An 18,050-nucleotide genomic window follows, 5' to 3' on the forward strand; every position below is an offset into this window, starting at 1 on the left:
TGTGGGCAGTTCTGGGGTCACTAGGATCAGTATGGGCAGTACTGGGGTCGGTGGGTCCCCCTCCAGGGGGAGTAGGGGGGTCACTGGGAGCAGTGGGGGGGGGGTTCAGGGCCATTGGGACCCCGTGGGCGTTGGGACCACTGAGAGCAGCCGTGGGGTACTGGGGTTGCTGGGAGCGGCGGGGGAGGGTGACAGGAATCGCTGGGACAGGCCTGAGGTGGGCACTGGGGTGACTGGGAGCAATGGGAGGATACTGGGATCACTGGGACTGGGGGCGCTGAGAGCAGTGAGGGCACACTGGGGCCGCTGGACCTCCCCGAGGTCCCTCGCGGGGCTCCCCCCCCCGACGCCGGGATGGGCACTGGGGGCACCCCCCCCCCCGAGGATGTCGTTGCCCCTTTAAGGCGCTGCCCTCCCCACCACACTTCCCCGTCCCCACGCCGATTGCTGATTGGCCGGGCAGCCTGCCGCGCGCGCCGAACTCACCGCACGCGCCGCGCCGGCCGGCCCCGCCTTCTCTCCGCCGCTTACCGCTGATGTAAACCGCTCCAGCCAATCCGCGTTAGGCTGCGCGCTGCACGGCTCGGCGCGAGCGGCCAATCGGAAGCGCCGAGGCGGGTTTCTGGTTTACATAATAATAGAGGGGCGTGGCCAGGTGAGGAAGAGCGGCGGAGGGCGCCGGCGGCGCCAGGAAAGTTGGGGCGGGGGGGGCCGGGGGCCCCCGGGGTGCGGGGTCCCGATCCCGATGGGGGGCAGTGATGGGGGGGACGGGGGGGGGTGCTGGGGATCGCGGGGGGGGGGGAAGCGGCGATGCGTGGGGGTGAGCCTGTTGGGGGGGCAGCGATGGGATCCCAGGAGGACGGGGGGGGGGGAGGCACAGCGGGGGGAGTGGGGGCTGGAGCTCGTGCTGGGGCCCTGTGGGTGGGGGGTCTTCCGGGGGGGGTGCAGAGATGAAAGGGGGGGGCTGGCTGGGGAGGAGACGCCGTTTTGGGGGTGGGAGGGGGTGTCTGCGATGTCCCCACGGGGAAGAGCTCTCCGAGGGGGTCTTTGGGGGGGGGGGGGGGCTGCCGAATTGCCCCCTCGGAGCTCCGGCAGCACCAGTCCCCCCCCGTCCCCTACCGGGTGTGGGTGCCAGCTCTGCTCTGTCCTTCAGGGGTGCTGGCCCGAGCAGTGCCGGTGAGGCCCCCCCCGGACCCATGGCCCACAGCGCCAAGCAGCTGCCTGCCGGGATGCTGTAAGTGCCGCCCCCTCCGCCGCGCTCTGGGGCCCCCCCATGTCCTCCTGCGTGCCACAAGCCGCTCCACGTCACCCTGTCCTGTGCCGGGCCCCGGTCCTTTGTCCCTTGCTAAAGGGTGGCTGGTTTTGCCTTGCAAGCCTTGGGGGTCTTCTGCGTGTTTTGGGGACCCCCGTTCTCTACTGCGGGCTGCACCGCTCTCTCCTTACGTGCCTGCTTCGTTAGCTTGTGCTTCCACCTAGCCGGGCTAATTAGTAGAGGGCAAAGGGAGACCTGGTGTAAAAGGAGCGTCCTGTGAGATTAAGACCAGCGAGGTCTTAATTCACGTGGGCTGAACCGTGTGCCGTCCTGAGCTGGCGTCGACCGCCGTCCCTCCCGGCAGAGGGGCGAGAGTGTGGGGGCCGCGGCACCCCCCGGGCAGACAGATGGGGAAACGCCTCCGAGGTGGAGGGAGGCGGATGCCAGAGCAAACCGGCCGAGGGAGGTTCAGATAAGAGGAGGAATCTTGCCTGAAATAACTTCACTTTTTTTTAAAGCATCCTTAGGCACGCGAGGAATCCGGATCGCGGCGGGGGGAGGCAGAGATCCGGTGTCTGGTGGTGGAGGGTGTTAGCGCGTTCCCAGCCGTGGCGGCTGAGCGCGATGATACTGTATGGGCATCAGCGGGAATATTTCTGTTAGAGCTGATAAAGAAAGCCTAAGGCTGGCCGTGCCCGTCCGGAGCCTCAGGGATGTTTTTTTTTCCCCCCAGAAGGTGGAAGAAGAGATGGTCTCACACCTTCCCGTAGGCTTTTGTGTGAGCGTGGGGGTGCAGGGCGGCTGGTCGGGCTCGGATCCCGATGGGAAGAGCTCGTGCTGGGCACCCGCTCCATCCGCAGGGACCACCGCAGTTACAGGCGGTGTAACCCCAGGGGCTTACAGGAAGGGCCCTGTCAGATGAATCGCAAGGGTGGCTGATATGGGTGATAACCTGATAGTGGTAGGTTGGGGTCTCCGAGGGGATTTGGGTCTACACCAGGTATGTGATGTGACAAACAGGTGAGAGAAACTCCGGGGTGCATCCCAAGCGGGTCGGGATCGGTGTGGCTTTTGGTACAGAGCAGCGTTTTCTTTCTTTGCTGGGGTTTGTGCTCGGCCCTGTGCTAGTTACCGTGTCTTGTGACTGGGATGAAACCCAAGCGAGCACTGTTTGCCGCAACTCTCGAGCCCTTCACGGCTCCCCGCCACGCGGGGGGCCCGACTGCGCTCTGCCGCCGGACACGCTCTGATGGAGCAGGAGCTGCGTCAGGGACCGAAGGGTGCGAGCGGGACAAGGGCTTGGCTGTGGGACGGAGCCGGCTGGAGAAGGGGCCGGGGGAGGCTCGGGAAGCCCCAGGGTGATGCTGCGGTGGGGCTGTGTGTGCTCAGCCCAGGCAGGGAGGCTCTGCCGACCCGGGTGCTGGACCCGCGTCCTCCGCTGAAGGCAGATGCTGATGTGTAAAGACGAGGCAGCAAGTTGGAGAGCGGGCGTCGGGGCTGCCAGCCCCACGTTAGAGCCGCTCGGTGCGTCTCGGAGGTGGCTCGGTGCGTCTCGGTGGCGGCGCGGGTGGCAGGAACCTGATGGAGCGGTTGTGGCTGGAGCGGGTCGAGCCGGCGCCGGCGCCCTGCCCTCATCCTCTGCCCTGAGGGTTCTCCTTATCCCTGGCAGCACTTGCCCAGGGTGTGGGTGCTGCTTCCAGGTGGTGCCCCTGGAGCCAGGATCCAAACCCCCGCGGCTCCTCCTCCCTCGCAGAGGAGGACCGACTGGTTCGTGCCGCTTGGGACTCCTCGCCGAGGTGTGCGCCTGAGCCCTGGTGGCACGCAGGGATGTGACCGTCGCTGTTACCTGCCCCCAAGAGCAGCACTGCCGGCTCCTGGCCTGCTTCCAAACGTCACTGAAAGGGCCCAGGGGTCGTCACTGGACCTCAGGGCAGCTTTTGCGTGCCCAGGACTGCCCTGCTCGCCCAGTGCTGAGCTCTGCTCGAGCCCCATCGCTCAGCCGTGGCCTCCCCTCACGGGGGGACGGGGGCTCCAGGGCTGGTAGCAGATTTGGGGGCTGTTTGGGTGGGTGGGAGCTGGGGGATCTGGCGAGCACGAGGCCGCGCTGCTGGGGGATGTGTCACCATCAGTCCTGGTGGTTTCCCGGCCCTTTCTGACGGGTACTCTCTGACTGCAGACATGCCACGGGCAAAGCTCAGCATGGAAACTTCCTGGTGGCCATCAAGCAGGAGAAGGGAGAGTCGGCACGGACGAGCGGCGAGAAGCCGCACGGCGAGGAGGAGGTGAGCTCTGGTGCCCGCATCCCTCCCCGCAGAGTCCCCGGGAGCGGGCTCTGTGTTGCCCAGCCTGGGGCTGTCCCTCCACTCGCCCTTCAGCAGCCCAGGCACAGCCAGGCGAGCCCGTGGCTGCGGCCGTGGCCCGAGGAAAGGCCCAGACCTTCCCTCGAGGGACGGGAGGCCCAGGCGGGTCTGCAGGCTGCTCCTGTGTCCTGCCTGCGCGATGGCACCGTGCGCTCTGATCCGTGACGGCTTGTCCCTTTCCCTTCGCTGGGTGCCAGCCGGTGAAGAAGAGGGGCTGGCCCAAGGGCAAGAAGAGGAAGAAGATCCTTCCCAATGGCCCCAAAGCCCCTGTGACGGGTTACGTGCGTTTTCTGAATGAGCGGCGCGAGCAGATCCGCACGCAGCATCCTGACCTGCCCTTCCCGGAGATCACCAAGATGCTGGGGGCCGAGTGGAGCAAGCTGCAGCTTTCAGAGAAGCAGGTACCGGTCCCCAGGAGAGACCCCCCCCCGGGGCTGGGCAGCACGCTCCAGAGCCTGCACCCCAAACCCCTGCCTGGCTGCAGCTCCACAAAGGGAGCCTGTCCCAGTACTGGCGGGCTGGTGAGCAGGAGGTGGGAGTCGAGTAGTGGGCAGGGGTCAGCACCCCCCCGGGGAGCCTGGGGCCGGGCCAGGCTGAGGACCCTCTGTGACCGTAGCGGTACCTGGATGAAGCGGAGCGGGAGAAGCAGCAGTACATGAAGGAGCTGCGGGAATACCAGCAGTCAGAGGCCTACAAGATGTGCACGGAGAAGATCCAGGAGAAAAAGATCAAAAAGGGTGGGTTGTGGGAGCAGTGGCTGCCGGCCTCGCTGCCAGGATGCGGCCAAGTGCTGCCGGAACCTCTCGAGGGATGCTGGGCTGGCTCCTAGGGTAACCTCCTTCCTCCTTTCCAGAGGACGCGGGCTCTGCCGCAGTGAACACCCTGCTGAACGGGCACCCGCACAAGGTAAGGCCCCGGCAGGTCAACCCGTGTGTGGGGAAACTGAGGCACATGGCACTGCTGGGTTTGGCCCACGGGAACCGGGCTGGCTGCAGGTTTGGGCAGAGGGAGGCTCACGGGTTGTGCTTCAAGGCACCAGCTTCCCGTTGAAGCAGAGCCTGGAGTGGCAGGAGGCAGAGCGTAGCCGTCCTCTGCCCGTCCTCCCTGCCTGCCCAGGCAGGACCGCCCCTTGCCCCGTCCCTGTGCCTCCTTTCTGCCCAGCCCCGAGGAGACGGGGTCCCCTTCGGTGGGCTCAGCTCTGCCTGATCCGTCCCCTCCCGTCCCCCAGGCTGGCGAGTGCAGCGACACCTTCTCCACCTTCGATGTGCCCATCTTCACGGAGGAGTTCTTGGACCAAAACAAAGGTGAGGGGCTGGGCTGTGGGGCCGGGGCTGCCGGCGCTGTGGGGCCGGGGCTGCCGGCGCTGCGGCGTCTCGCTTGGGGGACGGCTGCAGCAAGCAATGCCGCTGCCGGAGCAGCCTGCATCCCACGGGGCAGGACCACGGCTGGCGCTGGGTGCGAGATCCAGGCTGTGAAAGGTCCCTGGTGAGCTTGGATAGAGGGACCGGATCCTGGCTGGAGCCTGGGGGTTGGTGACGCTGAGCCTCTTGGAAGAGTCGTGGCTGGGGAAGGGATTGGGTTTGGGATGAGGGAGAGAGTCAGAGGGGCCACCCCTGCTGACGTCGCGCCGTCCCGGCAGCCCGGGAGGCCGAGCTGCGGCGCCTGCGGAAGATGAACACGGAGTTTGAGGAGCAGAACGCCATCCTGCAGAAGCACACGGAGAGCATGAACTGTGCCAAGGAGAAGCTGGAGCAGGAGCTGGCCCAGGAGGAGAGGCAGACCCTGGCCTTGCAGCAGCAGCTCCAGTCCGTGCGGCAGGCCCTCACCGCCAGCTTCGCCTCCCTCCCCATCCCTGGTGAGTTCGGGGCGGCCGTGGGGACCGGCCTGCTGCTGGGACCTGGTGGCCACGTGGAGGGACACCGTCGGGGCTCTGCCTGTGGTACAAGCCGGGGCAATGGGGTGGTGATAAATGCTCATCTGCTGATGGGGTGGGATCCTGGAGCACTTTGGGGGGGTCTGCGGGGAGCCCAGGGATGTGACAGCCAGTTGGCTCCCCTATACTGGGGTAGGGCAGGCTGGGAACTGTCCTCTCGAGGCACAGTCACAGCTGCGCCCGCAAGGCAGAGGTTAGCCCAAATCCTCTGGTTCCTGGGCTTGTGTTGTGTTCAAATCCTCTCTCCTGCTGCAGGAGATGGCCCCTAGCGTTCAGGGTCCCTTCCCCAGTCACCAGCACGATGGGCAGGGCTGGATGGGGACTTGCTGGCCCTGCTAACTGGGCTGCCGCCCCATAGGCACTGGGGAAACCCCCACGCTGAGCACTCTGGACTTCTACATGGCCAAACTGCACAGTGCCATCGAGAGCAACCCGCTGCAGCATGAGAAACTGGTGGTCCGCATCAAGGAGATCCTGTCCCGGATAGCCAGGTGAGCTGGGCAGGGCTGGCTGGAGCCGGCGCCCGAGGGCCCTCGTGTCCCGGCGAGCACTGGGACCACTGGGTCAGCCCGTGGCTGGGTGGGTGACGGGAGCCGAGCAGGGAAGGTGTGGGCAGAGAGGGGCTCAGAGCTGCTCCAGGCAGTTGTGGGAGAGAGAAGCCAACCCCCTGTAATTCAGCCTTGTTTTCCTCCCTCTTCAGCGAACACTTGTGAAGAGGACCAGTCCCTCCCAGAGCCCGGGGCCGGCCGGACCACGGCCCTGTCCCTTGGAGCTCACGCAAGGGACAGTCTCTGCTGGTGGTCCGGCTGCTTCCCCCTCCACCCCACGCACCTCACTGGAGAAGTGAGCTGGGGAAACCCCCCCCCCCCCCAGCCCCGGTGCGGCTGGGCCCCGCGGCTGCACCGTCTCCGAGGACCTCGAGCTTCTGGGGACCAAGCGGTGACAGGGCTGGGGGAGCCCAGCCGGCGTGGTGCTGGGCGAGATGGTCGGTGGTGGGCGTGAGCATCCCCCCCGGCTCTCCTGCGAGCTCCCCAGCTCCTGCAGCTCCGCCTCGCTAAACCGGAGACTCTCCAAAGGCTGTCCGGTGGCAGATGAGGTGTCTGCGGGTTACTGGCCTGGAGTGAATCAGCCTCTTCCAGGGTGACCCAGGGGCTGCTGTTAACTGGCCTGTGCTGGAAGGGAGGTAGCCGGGTGCCCCGGGAGCCCCTGGGGCTCGGCGCTGCCTCCTGGCCCCTAGATCAGCCCAGGGAGCCTCTTGGTCCCCCGTCCCACAGCGGGTGAGGTGGCAGGCTTCCTTCCGCCCGCCTCTTGCTTTATTTAATCTTCCCGCTTCCCCTTGCTGCTCCCCCATGGGTGCCTTCAGCCCCCTGCCTATGTCCCCCTGCCTTGTCACCTCTCCTTCCCCCACGCCTCTGGGACCAGGCAGGGCAGCTCCTGCCCTCTGCAGCGGTGAAGGCAAAAAACATCTTCGTGCTGGAGAGGGGGAGCTGGAACCGACCCCTTCCTCCCCACGGCGGGGAGCCCGTGGGGCGGTGCACAGGCTTTTTCGGCTCTTGCCTCCCTGCCCAAGCCTGTCCTGCATCGTGGGACCACCGTGATGGCAGCCGTGTCGTGGCCGTGCTGTGCTGGGGTCGGCCGTCCCCGGGGCTGCCTGTCACTAATCTCAGACTGTGTAATTAGAGAGTGTCTTATTTTCTTACTAGCACTACGTTGATCTGGCCCTGGGTTTAACCCGGGGCTGGTGTGCGACCGCTTGTCTCTTGCCTTTGAGGTCCGTGCTCTGTAGATGAGTCTCCTGGTTGCCGTCTCCCGGTTGCCGCTTGGCTTGGGATGGAGATGGGAGCAAATAAATGTGGGAGAAACAACCAGCCTGGGCTCTGCGTGTTCATGCTCAGAGGTGGCTTTGGAGCGGCTCCCGGCCCTAATCCCGGGGGCTTTTGGGGTGTGTTGCAAGGGTGACGGCCCTGAGCTCATTGCTGCAGCCCCCAACCCCAGCTGGGGAGGGTGCGATGGAGCCGGCTGCTCTCCCACCGCCTCCAGCCCAGCCAGGGCAGAGCTCACCTGATCCCAGGCGGATTACCTGCACCGCCGGATCGGGTTCCCAGGTCCTGGGATCACCTTACAGCCGAGCCGGGAGCCAGCACCCATCTATAATTCAGCAGTGCCGGCAGCGGGATGCGGCGGGCGGGCAGGCGCGGCAGGCAGGCCCAGGAGGGCAGCTCCATGGAGAACGGTGTGGGGCAGGAGCCGGGGACCCCTGAGCCGCCCGCAGCCGAGGGCATCCCGGCCCCCCGAACCCCCCGTGCCCGCCCCAGGCTGGTGTTTCACACGCAGCTGGCCCACGGCAGCCCCACGGGGCGCATCGAGGGCTTCACCAACGTCAAGGAGCTCTACGCCAAAATCGCTGAGGTCTTCGGCATCTCGCCCACCGAGGTGAGGGGGCTGCGGCTGCCAGGGCGTGGGGAGGGGGCTTTGCACCCAAAGGGGAGGATGCCAACCCTGTGGCACCGTCCGTGGCCAGCCTTCCCGCGGGTCCCCAGCTGCTTGCAAATACAGCCCCCAAAATGACCTGGAAAAGAGTGTTTTAATCTCAGGGCTGTTGTGTTTCCTCTGGGGAGTGGTTGGGTGGCTCCGTGCCTCAGTTTCCCCCCTGGCACGTGGGCAGGGAGCTGCGGCTGCCTATTCCCTGGCTGATGCCAGCTGCCACGTAGCCTGGAGCCGAGGGGAGGGTGCACAGGGACAGTGCGGTGCTGGGTCCCTGGGAAGGCTGGGTGTCCCTGGGAAGGCTGGGTGTCCCTGGACCCCTCTGCTCCAGCAGCGCCCAGACCTGGCCAGATCTGCCCATGGCTGGCTCCTGCCCTGGCATCACTGATGCCCCCCGCTCCTGCTGGGGCATCCCCAGCCCCTGATGATGGGGTTCCCTGGGGCAGATCCTCTTTTGCACGCTCAACACGCACAAAGTAGACATGCAGAAGCTGCTGGGGGGACAGATCGGCCTGGAGGACTTCATCTTCGCCCATGTCCGGGGCGAGACGAAGGAGGTGGAGGTGACCAAGACGGAGGACGCGCTTGGCCTCACCATCACGGACAACGGGGCTGGCTACGCTTTCATCAAGGTGAACCCCCTCGGGCTGCGCTGGGCCGGGGGCAGCCCTGGGGGCTGTGGCCCCACAGGGTGTCATCCCCTGCTGGCACCCCATCCCTGGGATCGTGCTCCTTCCCTGACTCCCCCCCCATCAGTCCCCCTCTGGGTCCAGCCTGGCCCTGGGGGTCTCCCCCCCCATGGCGCGGTTTGGGGGGCACCCTCCCTGCCTGACCCGGTTGCTAAAGGATGTGGGACCACAGAGGTGTTTTTGTGCGGGGTGGGATGGGGGCTACGTCTGTCTGTCCTTCCCGTGGTGCCACCTTGTTGTTGTGTGTCCCCCGCTCCCTCCCCGCGGTCCCCAGAGAATCAAGGAGGGGAGCATCATCAACCGCATCCAGACAGTGTGCGTGGGCGACAGCATCGAGGCCATCAATGACCACACCATCGTGGGCTGCCGGCACTACGAGGTGGCCCGGATGCTGCGGGAGCTGCCCCGGGCTCAGCCCTTCACCCTCCGCCTGGTGCAGCCCAAAAAGGCCTTCGGTGAGTCGGGGGGTCCCTCTTGTCCTGGGGACTGGGGGACCCCTTGGGAAGAGTGTGGGGAGTCTGATCCCCTGTGGCCTTCCTGCCCTGCAGCCCCCTCCCCAAGGGCTGGGTGCCCCTCAGGGTCCGTCACCCCTGTGTGCACCCCTGTCCTGCACCCCCACCCTGTGTGTACCCCACAGCCCCAGGGCACCCCTGCATGGCACCCATGTGGGCACTCCTCAGGGGGTCCCTACGCCTGCTTGTGCTCCCTGTGGGCACCCCCACTCCTCTGTGTGCACTGTCCTGGGCACCCATGAGCACCCTGTAACCGTGTGCATCCCCACCCTGCACCCATGGGTGTCCCTGGCACCCGTGCTGCCCGTGAGCATCCCCTCCCCATGCACGGCTCACCCTGCGGTGCCCCCCCAGGGTGCTGGGACATGCGTGGGCTGGGGCTGGGTGATGGCCAGGGCGGCGGGCAGCGAGGGGCAGGAGGTGCCAGGCCCTGCCTGCGCCCTCACCCCCTCTTCCCCCCCCGCCACCCTGGGGTGCAGACATGATCGGGCAGAGGACGCGGAGCAGCAAGTCCCCGGGCGAAGGCAGAGTGGCCAGCGGGAAGGAAACGCTGCGGCTGCGGGCGCAGGGCCCAGCCACGCTGGAGGAGGGGGTAAGACCCACCCAGAGACCCCCCCACCCTGAGCCCACGGATGCTCACACCATGCCCGGGGTGGGGATGAGCATCCCCACGCCCCTGGGTGAACCCTGCACTGCGCCTCCATCGGGTGCGTTGTTGCTGGGTGCCCACGCATGCAGCACCCATGGGCATGGCTCTGTGGGAGTGGGGGGGGGGGGATCCCTGGGTCGTGCACCCTCCCCTGGCACCCACTCGCTGGGCCTCTCGCCCCCAGCCCAGCCCCTTCGAGGAAGAAGCCGCCCGCCGGGTGGATGACCTGCTGGAGAGCTACATGGGCATCCGCGACAGCGAGCTGGGTGAGCGGGCAGGGCGGGCAGGGGGTGCCCACCCCGGACCCTCGCCCGCCGCTCACCCTGCCTCTCCTCCTCTCCAGCCTCGACGATGGTAGAGGCGGCGAAGGAGAGCCCCGGCGTGGCCCAGCTCGCCCACGGCTTGGACTCGGTGCTGGGCGAGTTTGCCTTCCCCCAGGAGTTCGTGGCCGAGGTGTGGGCGGCTGTCTGCCACCCCAAGGGGGGGCAGGAGTAGCTGGGGGGGGCCGGCGGTGCCTCTCGCCCGCGTCCCCTCCTCGCGTCCCCACCCCACCTGGGGCTGACGGTGCCGGTGAGGGTCCCCATCCTGCCCCCCGCACCCTCCTGAGCTGCACCCAGGTGTGTCCCCTGGGTTGGGGGGGTGGCAGCAGGGCACTCAGCCCCCTCCCCACCCCTCAAGGCCCCCCCTCACGCACCCCCAAAATGTGGCGGGAAGCGGCCGCGGCTCATTAAAGCAGAGACTGGAGGAGAAGGGCTGTTGCTCCGGCCGGCAATGGGGCTGGGGTCCCCCCAGGGTCCCCCGGGTCTTCACCCCCAGCGGGCACGGAGAGCTGCACAAGCTGTGTTTTATTGGGGGGGGGGTGTCACTCAGATGGGGACGGGGAGGGGGGAGCAGCCCCGTGCCCCCTGCCATGCCCTCGAGTAGCGGGCTGCGGGGGGGGGTGGTGAGAGCCCATGGCTGCAGGCGATGGGGACAATTAATTAACCTGGGGGGTGGGATGGGGGGGATGGCTTGTCCCCCGCCTCAGTGCCTGTCCCCGGGGGTCACTACTGCAGGACGGCGTCGGCGGTGAGCTTACGGCGCAGGGAGGGGTTGAGGACGGGGTAGAGGGAGAGGATGGAGGGCCGGGCGCGCAGGCTGGGGTAGAGGCGCTGCAGCACGGCCCGGCGGAAGAGGATGTAGACCCAGGGGTCCAGGATCTGGTTCCAGGTGACCATGCGGATGTAGATGAGCAGCATCTTCTGCGTCTCCGTGGGCAGCATCTGGATCTGGCCGCTGGCTGGCAGCTGCTGCAGGACCGTCTGGACGATGAAGATCTGTGGAGGGGGGAAGGGGCAAGGCGTCAGCGAGGGGTCCCTGCAGGGGCCATGAGCTGCCCCGGGGTGGGGGAGATGATGAGGGTCCAGGCTGGGCGTTGAGCCTGTTGGAGAGGGGTTCCAGGCTGGTTTGGGGTACCTGCTACCAGGGAGCACCCGCTACCAGGGAGCAGCCGCTCTGCCTGCAAGCGGTGCTGAGCCCCAGAGCCCATCACCCAGGCGCCAACTCAGGGTGCAGAGTGGTGGCGGGGGGACAGCGAGACCCAGGGTCTCACCAGGAAGGACATGGCAGGGGGAACACACCGAGACCTGGGACCTCACCAGGAGGAGCATGGGGAGACACCAAGACCTAGGAGGGACATGGAGGGGGGGACACCAAGACCTGGGGCCTCACCAGGAGGGGCATCCAGCAGATGGTGGCGATGATCATGATGCCCACGAGCTGCACCATCATCTCCACCTCGCTGTCCCGGCGCCGCTGCACCGACTCCCGGTCATGGTAGACACGGCAGAGCGTCACCACGCTGACTGTGTTGAAGATGAAGGAGAGCAGCACAGAGAAGATGCCCAGCAGGGCGAAGAGCAGGCAGAAGACGACATCGCCGGTGTTGGGCAGGAGAGTGAGGAAGCACCAGGAGCCGGGGTACTGCAGCGTGTACCGCCCCAGCCCCAGCACCGGCAGCAGCCCCAGCAGGCAGGAGAAGCCCCACACCAGCCCCACGATGGACCAGGCCCGGCGCTTGGAGATGCTGGTGGAGCGGGAGAAGGGGTGGTTGATGCCGAAGAACCTCTCACCAGCCATGGTGGCCCCCAGCAGCAGCGGGCACTGCCCGAAGAAGACCATGGAGAAGCCGAGGAAGTTGCAGAGGTGGCAGCCGGGGTCCACCTTGGCCCAGGCAAACTTGATGAAGTGGTAGGGGATGATGACCGAGGCCGTCACCAGCAGCCCCATGAAGTCTGTGACCACCAGCCCACAGAGGAAGACGAGGAAGGAGGAGCGGGCCTGGCTGGACAGCTTGCGGGAGGAGCTGAGCAGGACACAGAGGGCGAAGAGGTTGGAGCAGAGGCCGATGAGGCCGAAGGCGGTGGAGAACCAGGGCGAGGTGATGCTGTTCTGTGCATTGTCACGGCCACCGCTGGCGTTGAACACCCCGAAGCACGTGTCCGACTGGCTGGCCGCGCTGCTGTTTGGGGGCTTCATATCCCCCCACCCCATCCCGCTCCTTCCGGCAGCTTCAGGCACCTTCCTGGCTCGGCTTCATGGCACGTGCCCCCCGCCAGTGCCGGCACCAATCCCGCCTTGCCCTGCGGGGACAAGGAGGGGGGTTTAGGGCTGGTCCCCCATGGCCAAGCCCACTCATCACCCACCCTGAGCCTGCAAACGTGGGGCATCCCACAGGCTGTGGAGGGGGACACCACACCAGGACCACAGCACGTGCCGGGCTGGCACCGCTCTGGGTGCAGCAGCGGGTGCGGAGGGCCCCAGCCCCGCAGCTGGCCGGGATTAACCGTCCCCGGCCGCCAGCCACATGGGGCTGTTGCCATGAGGCTGTAATCCGGCGTGGTGGGTGTTCGGAGAAGCGCGGCACTGGCAGCTTGGCTCTGACGGCGCTGCCTCCCTCCCACCCCAGGGGGGACAGGGCCAGACACCTCCAGGGACACCCGCCCTCCACCGCGGCAGGGGGGACCCACTCTGAAGGATGGGGCGTGCAGGCACAGGGCGGCTGCACCGGGGCCTGATCCTGGCACCACCCCATCCCTGTGCCTTCCCTTCCACACCCCCGGCTCAATGGGGAGAGGCCCTGTTCCTGCAGTGTGGTGGGGAAACTGAGGCACGGGATGGGACATCCATGCCTGGAGCTGTGTGCTGCACCCCCAGTGCCGGCATTGCGGTCAACCCACAGCCTTGGGACACGCAGCCGGCTTGCACGTGTGACGTCCCCGTTCTCCCCCCCCCCGCTGGCCCCACCACAGCTGGAGTCGAGGGTTTGTCACTGGGACATTGGCCCAGTGGCTGTGGCAGGGTGCACGAGGACGACCGCGGTCGTGGGCAGCCTGGTCAATGCCACGCTGGCTTGCTGGGCGGTGACCCGGGGCTGGGAAGCATCCGGCATCTGGGAAGCCCCGGGGGTGCTGCCTCCAGCGCTAGTTAGTCCAGGCTGCAAATGGGGTTATGTGGGATGGGGCAGAGGCACGGTGACAGTGGGGACTGGACACCCTGGGGACCAGACCCCTCGCAGGGACAGGGCACCCCAGGGACCAGACCCCACAGGGACCAGACCCCCACCAGGGACCAGACCCCTCCTCTCCTCCTGGGACCCATTGCTCCAGGCTGTGGATGTCCTTGCCACCCCGTCTGCCCCGTCCCCGCACCGCTGGCTGACGCCATCCCCAGCCTGGTGGCCCCCATGGGGTGCCCAGCTGTATCCCGACCCATCACCTCTGCAAAGACCCCACTGCGGTGCCCCCCAGTCGTGGAGGTCCTGGCACCCCTGCCTCCCTCTCGTGCAGGGTGGCACTGCCACCTGCCCTCCGTCCCCAAGTGAAACCACAAGCCAGCCCCGATCGGTGCCAAACCCAGCGGCTGGTCCTGCATCCAGCCCCGCTCTGCATCCCCATGTCCTGGGCGAGCCCTGCCCCACGTCCCGCAGCCTGGCACCCCCCACTCGCCACCCCCTTTCTGGCCCCTGGTGCAAGGGCGGCCACAGGGCTGGGAGCTGCCGCGCACACCCGGGTCGCACGCCGATCCCACAGTCCGTCCCGGGGCTGGGATGGGGCCAGGCATTGCAACATCCTCCTCCGGGGCCGCATCCAGGCAGGCTGCAGGACTGAGGGTGCTGGCACCCATCCGGCATGGCAGCACCCCTGCCCTTGCCCCCATCACCAGCTGCACTGTTGGCCCCGCGGTTGCTTTGGAGCGGGGAAGGGGCCAGGAGTGGCGGCGGGGGCACGTCCCCATCCCCGTCCCCATCCCCATCCCAGCACGGGTGGCTGGCAGAGCGTGGGGCTGATTCACTGCCACAGCGTGAGGACGGCCCCAGCTTTTTCCATGAGACAAGAGCGAAAACTTGCCACTGTTTGTTTTTGCCGGTCCCCGAGGGATGGCAGCGGCAGCCCCAAAGGCGTCTTTCCCCTTGAGACATGCGGTCAGGCCTCGGTGTGACAGTTCCGAGTCCCTGAGGAACCACCAGCCTTTCCCGTGTCCCCTGGGATTTGCATCCCTGGGAGGTGGCAAATTCCCACCTCCCCTCCCCACAGTGATGCCACGTGGGTGCTGTGGCTCAGAGGTCCTGCTCTGGCTGTCCCTTGCTACGTGCCTGCCCTCGGGGTGCTGTCCCCAAGCGTGTGTCCCCCCCCCCGTCCCAGGGTGTTCCCTGCGCTCGCTCCAGCGTGGCTGGGGATCAGGAGCCTGCGGGGCGATGCTGCCCTGCTGCCCCCGTCACCCGGGGACTGACGGCCACGGGATGCTCTTGGCTGCCGACCGGCTCAGTGCTGCAGGATCCGACCCTTCTCCCCACAGTGTCCAGAGCGGGGATCTCCCTGCAGTGGCACCACGGCCGGGCAAGGATGCACCAGCCCCGGCAGCTCCACACCGCACACCCCAAACCCACCATCACCCACGTCCCCTCCCTGTCCTCCTTCCCTCTTGCCCCAGCGCCCCAGCCCACGACCTGGACCCTCACCCACTGCTCGCTGCTGGCAGGGCCGGAGACACCGGGGGCTCTGCCCCAGCACCGGCTGCGATGCTGGGGTGGGCTCGGGGGCCGAGCAGTCGGGTGCTGCCCTGCGCAGAGCTGCCTCAGCCGGCCGGCCTGGGACCGCGCAGCACTTAGAGGGAATCAAATATTAAAGAGGGGCTGTTTAGCGCCAGCACGGCTGGGAGCAAGCTGAACCCCGCGCGCGCCAGAGCAAACCCGAGGCACTTACGGGAAGGGGTTCATGTGGGGGTAGGGGGCTCCTCACTCGCCATCTCCCCCCATTGCAGGCGGCCACCGCAGGAGGATGGGCGTGGGGACAGCAGGTCCTGTGGAGGAGAGACCCTAAGCCCGGTGCCTGTCCCCGCCGACCCCGTGCGCTTGGGTTTGGCGTTACTGGATCCGGCAAAACCCTCTCCCAGGGAGATTCTGCGGGAGCGAGGGTTTGGCTGTGAGTAAAGGCAAAGGGTGCTGGGGTAAAATCCCGGCGGAGAGGAGCTGTCTCCAAAATGGGCTGCTGGAGGCTGAGAGCCACTCGCAGCAGCGGCGGGGGCCGGTGCAGGCGCTAATGGGGTTCTTGGCGTCGGACGAGCCTGTGGGTCGGTGTAATGCTGTAGATGCACCGCGGGCTGCCCTGCCTCCGCCGGGTGCTGCTTCCTGCCCCGGCCACATCCGAGGTTAGCGAGGGAAAGGCGAGAGGCTAATAGGGAGCATGGGAGGCTGCTCCTTATCAGTGCAGCTCCCGCCCCAGTCCATTGCTCCCCCAGGCTTCCTCAGGCAGGGCTGGGCATGGGGCTGGCAGAATCAGGCCGGGGGGGCTGGGAAGGGAGGTTTGCTGGGCAGCGGGGCACCACACACCTGCAAAGGGACCCCAAACTGGGCAGCAGTGACTCTCCCCACACCCTGCGTGCCCCCTCGGCCTGGGCTCTGCCTCCCAGGATGTGGCGCTCAGCCGCAGGGCAGCTGTGCAGAAGATGCTGCAGGGCATTTGTATTTGTTCCTCGTGTGTCCAGTCCCTCCTCTTTGCTTGCTGGACCTCTCCAGGGACAGCCCCGTCCCACCTTGTCCTGGAAGGACAAGGACTTTCTCTGTCCCTTCTGCCTCTCCAGCCCGATGTCCCTTGTGCAGGTGGTCCCACGGGGCGCCGCCGGGCACAGCCACTGCTACCAGGGATGGACGTGGTCCCATTGCCAACCGTCCCCGAGGCTGGGGCTCTCTGGGCAGCAGGTCAGCTCAAGGCCATCAGCTGGGACGGGAAAGGCAACAATGGCCACGTCATGGGGATGGGGACCTGGCAGGGCCCCAGCATCCCTCCCCAGACCCACAACCATCAAAGGGACCTGCTGCTGGGGCAGCTGGCCTGGCCTGGAGCAGGGACATCCCTGGGACACCCAGGACAGAGGACATTCATGGGAAGCAGTGACACACCAGCAGGGATGGTCCCTGCCAGGCACGGTGGCTGTCCTCGCCTGTCCCTGCTGTGGCCCATGGCAGAGGTCCCCAACTCGCTCGCCCTCCAGGCTGCTGGGGGACGGTTAGCACAGTCCCTGTCCCATCTCGTCCCAATCTGTCCCCGGGGTCCCCGGAGCAGGGCAGGCGGCAGCCGTTGGGGGATCACCCTCGGGTGCAAGAGCCGGGGCTCGGCAGCACAGCGCTGTGCGCAGAGGGGCAGCCCTGGGGGGGCCGGCAGCCAGGGTCCCCCCCCCTCCGCTCCTCGCCTGTCCCCGGCCGCAGCATCGCGGCATCTCGAGGGCTTCGAAGCTGTCGCTGGGCCGCCCACAATAGCCCCTTTCCCGGCGCTTTCCCGGCGTTTTCCCGGCCCTTCCCAGCAGCGCCGCGGAGCCGGCGGCAACCTTCGCCAGCGCAGCCCCCGGCCGCCCCCGCCCGCTGCCCTCCCGGTAAACCCCGCTCGGAGGGGGTAAAGCCCCGAAAGTAAATCCTGGTACCGGGGGGGGGGGGGAGCCTGGGACGTGCCAGCCCCGGACACCCAGCCCCGGGGACAGAGAGCCGGGAGGGGGGGAGGGGGGAGCGGGGGCTCCACGTCCCCGTCCCCTCCCCGCGGGGTCACCGCTCCCCCCCCTCCCCCCGAAACGCACCAGCTCTTCGGGTTTCTGTGCAAACCGGGCGGCTGAGCCAGCCCTTATCGGCCCGGCCCAGCCCTGCCGCCCCGCGCAGCCCCTCCGTCCCTCCGTCCCAGCCCTGCACTTTGTCCGTCCATCCCAGCCCCTCCATCCGTCCGTCCCAGCCCTGCCGTCTGTCTGTCCATCCCAGCGCCGCGGTTTGTCTGTCCATCCCCCTCCCTCCGTCCATCCCAGCCTTGTGGGCTCTTTGTCTTTCTCAGCCCCCCCCCGGCCGTGCATCCCCCGGCCCCTCCATCACCGCCTCCCTCTCCCCCTCCCCCGCCGACCCGGGCCCTACCTCGCTGCCGGCGGGACCCCACCCGGCGCGGCTGAGCCCAGCCCAGCCCGGCTCAGCTCAGCTCAGCTCCGCTCCGCTCGGCTCAGCTCAGCCCGGCTCGGCGGAGCCCGGCCCCGCGGGAGGGCGCGGGGGAAGGGCCGGGCTCGCAGAGCCCCCCGCCCCCCGGAACCGGCCCCGCGCCGGTCCCCTCCCCGCTGCGGACGGGGCTCCCCGGCGGGGTGCGCGCCCCGACCCCCCCCGACCCCCATCGCCCCCCCCTCCCCGCCTGGGTCCGGCCGCACCCCCAAAGTCCCAGCAGCATCCCCCGGTGCTGAGCCCCCCCACCCCACCCCGTGCCCGCACCCAGAGCCCCGCCGGCCCGAGGCGGCCTCGAAGGTGCCAGCACCCACGGGTGGGACGAGGGGCCGCGTCCCCCGGCCTCACCTGTCCCCGCTCGGCTGTGAGAACGGGCTGGCACTGAGACACCCCAACCGTGCTGTCCCAGCTATATTTAGCGGGGCCGGGCTCTTATCCGGGTTACTCATTTGTTTACCCGAGTTGGATTCCTGCGTCCGGAGGGGGGGTCAGTCCTGTCGCGCCACTGCCGTCCCAGCGGGACCCGCATCGGCACAGCTCCATTCGGCTGGCAGCACAGCGGGGCCTCGTCCTCCAGCCTGGGAGGGGAACGTCCCCGCTGTCCCCCGCAGCGGGCCCTGAGACCTGGGAATGGGGAGGCAGCGGCTCCTGGAAGGAGGGTGGAGGA

The 18,050-nt window shown here is 67.7% G+C and overlaps 3 protein-coding genes across 3 annotated transcripts; 2 read left to right on the top strand and 1 right to left on the bottom strand.

Annotated features, from left to right (window-relative positions):
• The first annotated feature begins 1,159 nt into the window (after positions 1-1,159).
• HMG20B (high mobility group 20B) lies at positions 1,160-7,406 on the top strand. Its single transcript, XM_050910497.1, has 9 exons — positions 1,160-1,234; positions 3,429-3,534; positions 3,810-4,013; positions 4,229-4,349; positions 4,466-4,518; positions 4,841-4,916; positions 5,252-5,467; positions 5,904-6,036; positions 6,246-7,406. Exons 1-9 carry the CDS (start codon positions 1,197-1,199, stop codon positions 6,256-6,258), a joined length of 960 nt encoding a protein of 319 aa, XP_050766454.1. The 5' UTR covers positions 1,160-1,196; the 3' UTR covers positions 6,259-7,406.
• Positions 7,407-7,720: 314 nt separating this feature from the next.
• GIPC3 (GIPC PDZ domain containing family member 3) lies at positions 7,721-10,374 on the top strand. Its single transcript, XM_050910498.1, has 6 exons — positions 7,721-7,978; positions 8,476-8,661; positions 8,993-9,173; positions 9,710-9,822; positions 10,064-10,145; positions 10,223-10,374. The coding sequence occupies exons 1-6, from the start codon at positions 7,721-7,723 to the stop codon at positions 10,372-10,374; spliced, it is 972 nt and encodes a 323-aa protein (XP_050766455.1).
• Positions 10,375-10,661: 287 nt separating this feature from the next.
• TBXA2R (thromboxane A2 receptor) lies at positions 10,662-15,187 on the bottom strand. The gene is made up of 3 exons (XM_050910636.1): positions 15,123-15,187; positions 11,590-12,500; positions 10,662-11,195 (listed from the first exon to the last, which is right to left on the bottom strand). The coding sequence occupies exons 2-3, from the start codon at positions 12,409-12,411 to the stop codon at positions 10,926-10,928; spliced, it is 1,092 nt and encodes a 363-aa protein (XP_050766593.1). The 5' UTR covers positions 12,412-12,500; positions 15,123-15,187; the 3' UTR covers positions 10,662-10,925.
• Between the last annotated feature and the right edge of the window lie 2,863 nt (positions 15,188-18,050).

This window comes from Gymnogyps californianus, chromosome 24 (assembly GCF_018139145.2).
Source record: "Gymnogyps californianus isolate 813 chromosome 24, ASM1813914v2, whole genome shotgun sequence".
NCBI lineage: Eukaryota > Metazoa > Chordata > Aves > Accipitriformes > Cathartidae > Gymnogyps > Gymnogyps californianus.

Bases quoted from the DNA above. Each gene is read 5' to 3' on its own strand.
- GIPC3 (XM_050910498.1), top strand. From the start codon at position 7,721: ATGCGGCGGGCGGGCAGGCGCGGCAGGCAGGCCCAGGAGGGCAGCTCC. The intron at 8,662-8,992 runs GTGAACCCCCTC...CGCGGTCCCCAG, and splicing joins CTGGCTACGCTTTCATCAAG to AGAATCAAGGAGGGGAGCAT. The intron at 9,174-9,709 runs GTGAGTCGGGGG...CCTGGGGTGCAG, and splicing joins GCAGCCCAAAAAGGCCTTCG to ACATGATCGGGCAGAGGACG.
- HMG20B (XM_050910497.1), top strand. From the start codon at position 1,197: ATGGCCCACAGCGCCAAGCAGCTGCCTGCCGGGATGCT. The intron at 4,519-4,840 runs GTAAGGCCCCGG...CCCGTCCCCCAG, and splicing joins TGAACGGGCACCCGCACAAG to GCTGGCGAGTGCAGCGACAC. The intron at 5,468-5,903 runs GTGAGTTCGGGG...GCCGCCCCATAG, and splicing joins CGCCTCCCTCCCCATCCCTG to GCACTGGGGAAACCCCCACG.
- TBXA2R (XM_050910636.1), bottom strand. From the start codon at position 12,411: ATGGGGTGGGGGGATATGAAGCCCCCAAACAGCAGCGCGGCCAGCCAG. The intron at 11,196-11,589 runs GTGAGGCCCCAG...CCCCCTCCACAG, and splicing joins TCTGCTGGATGCCCCTCCTG to ATCTTCATCGTCCAGACGGT.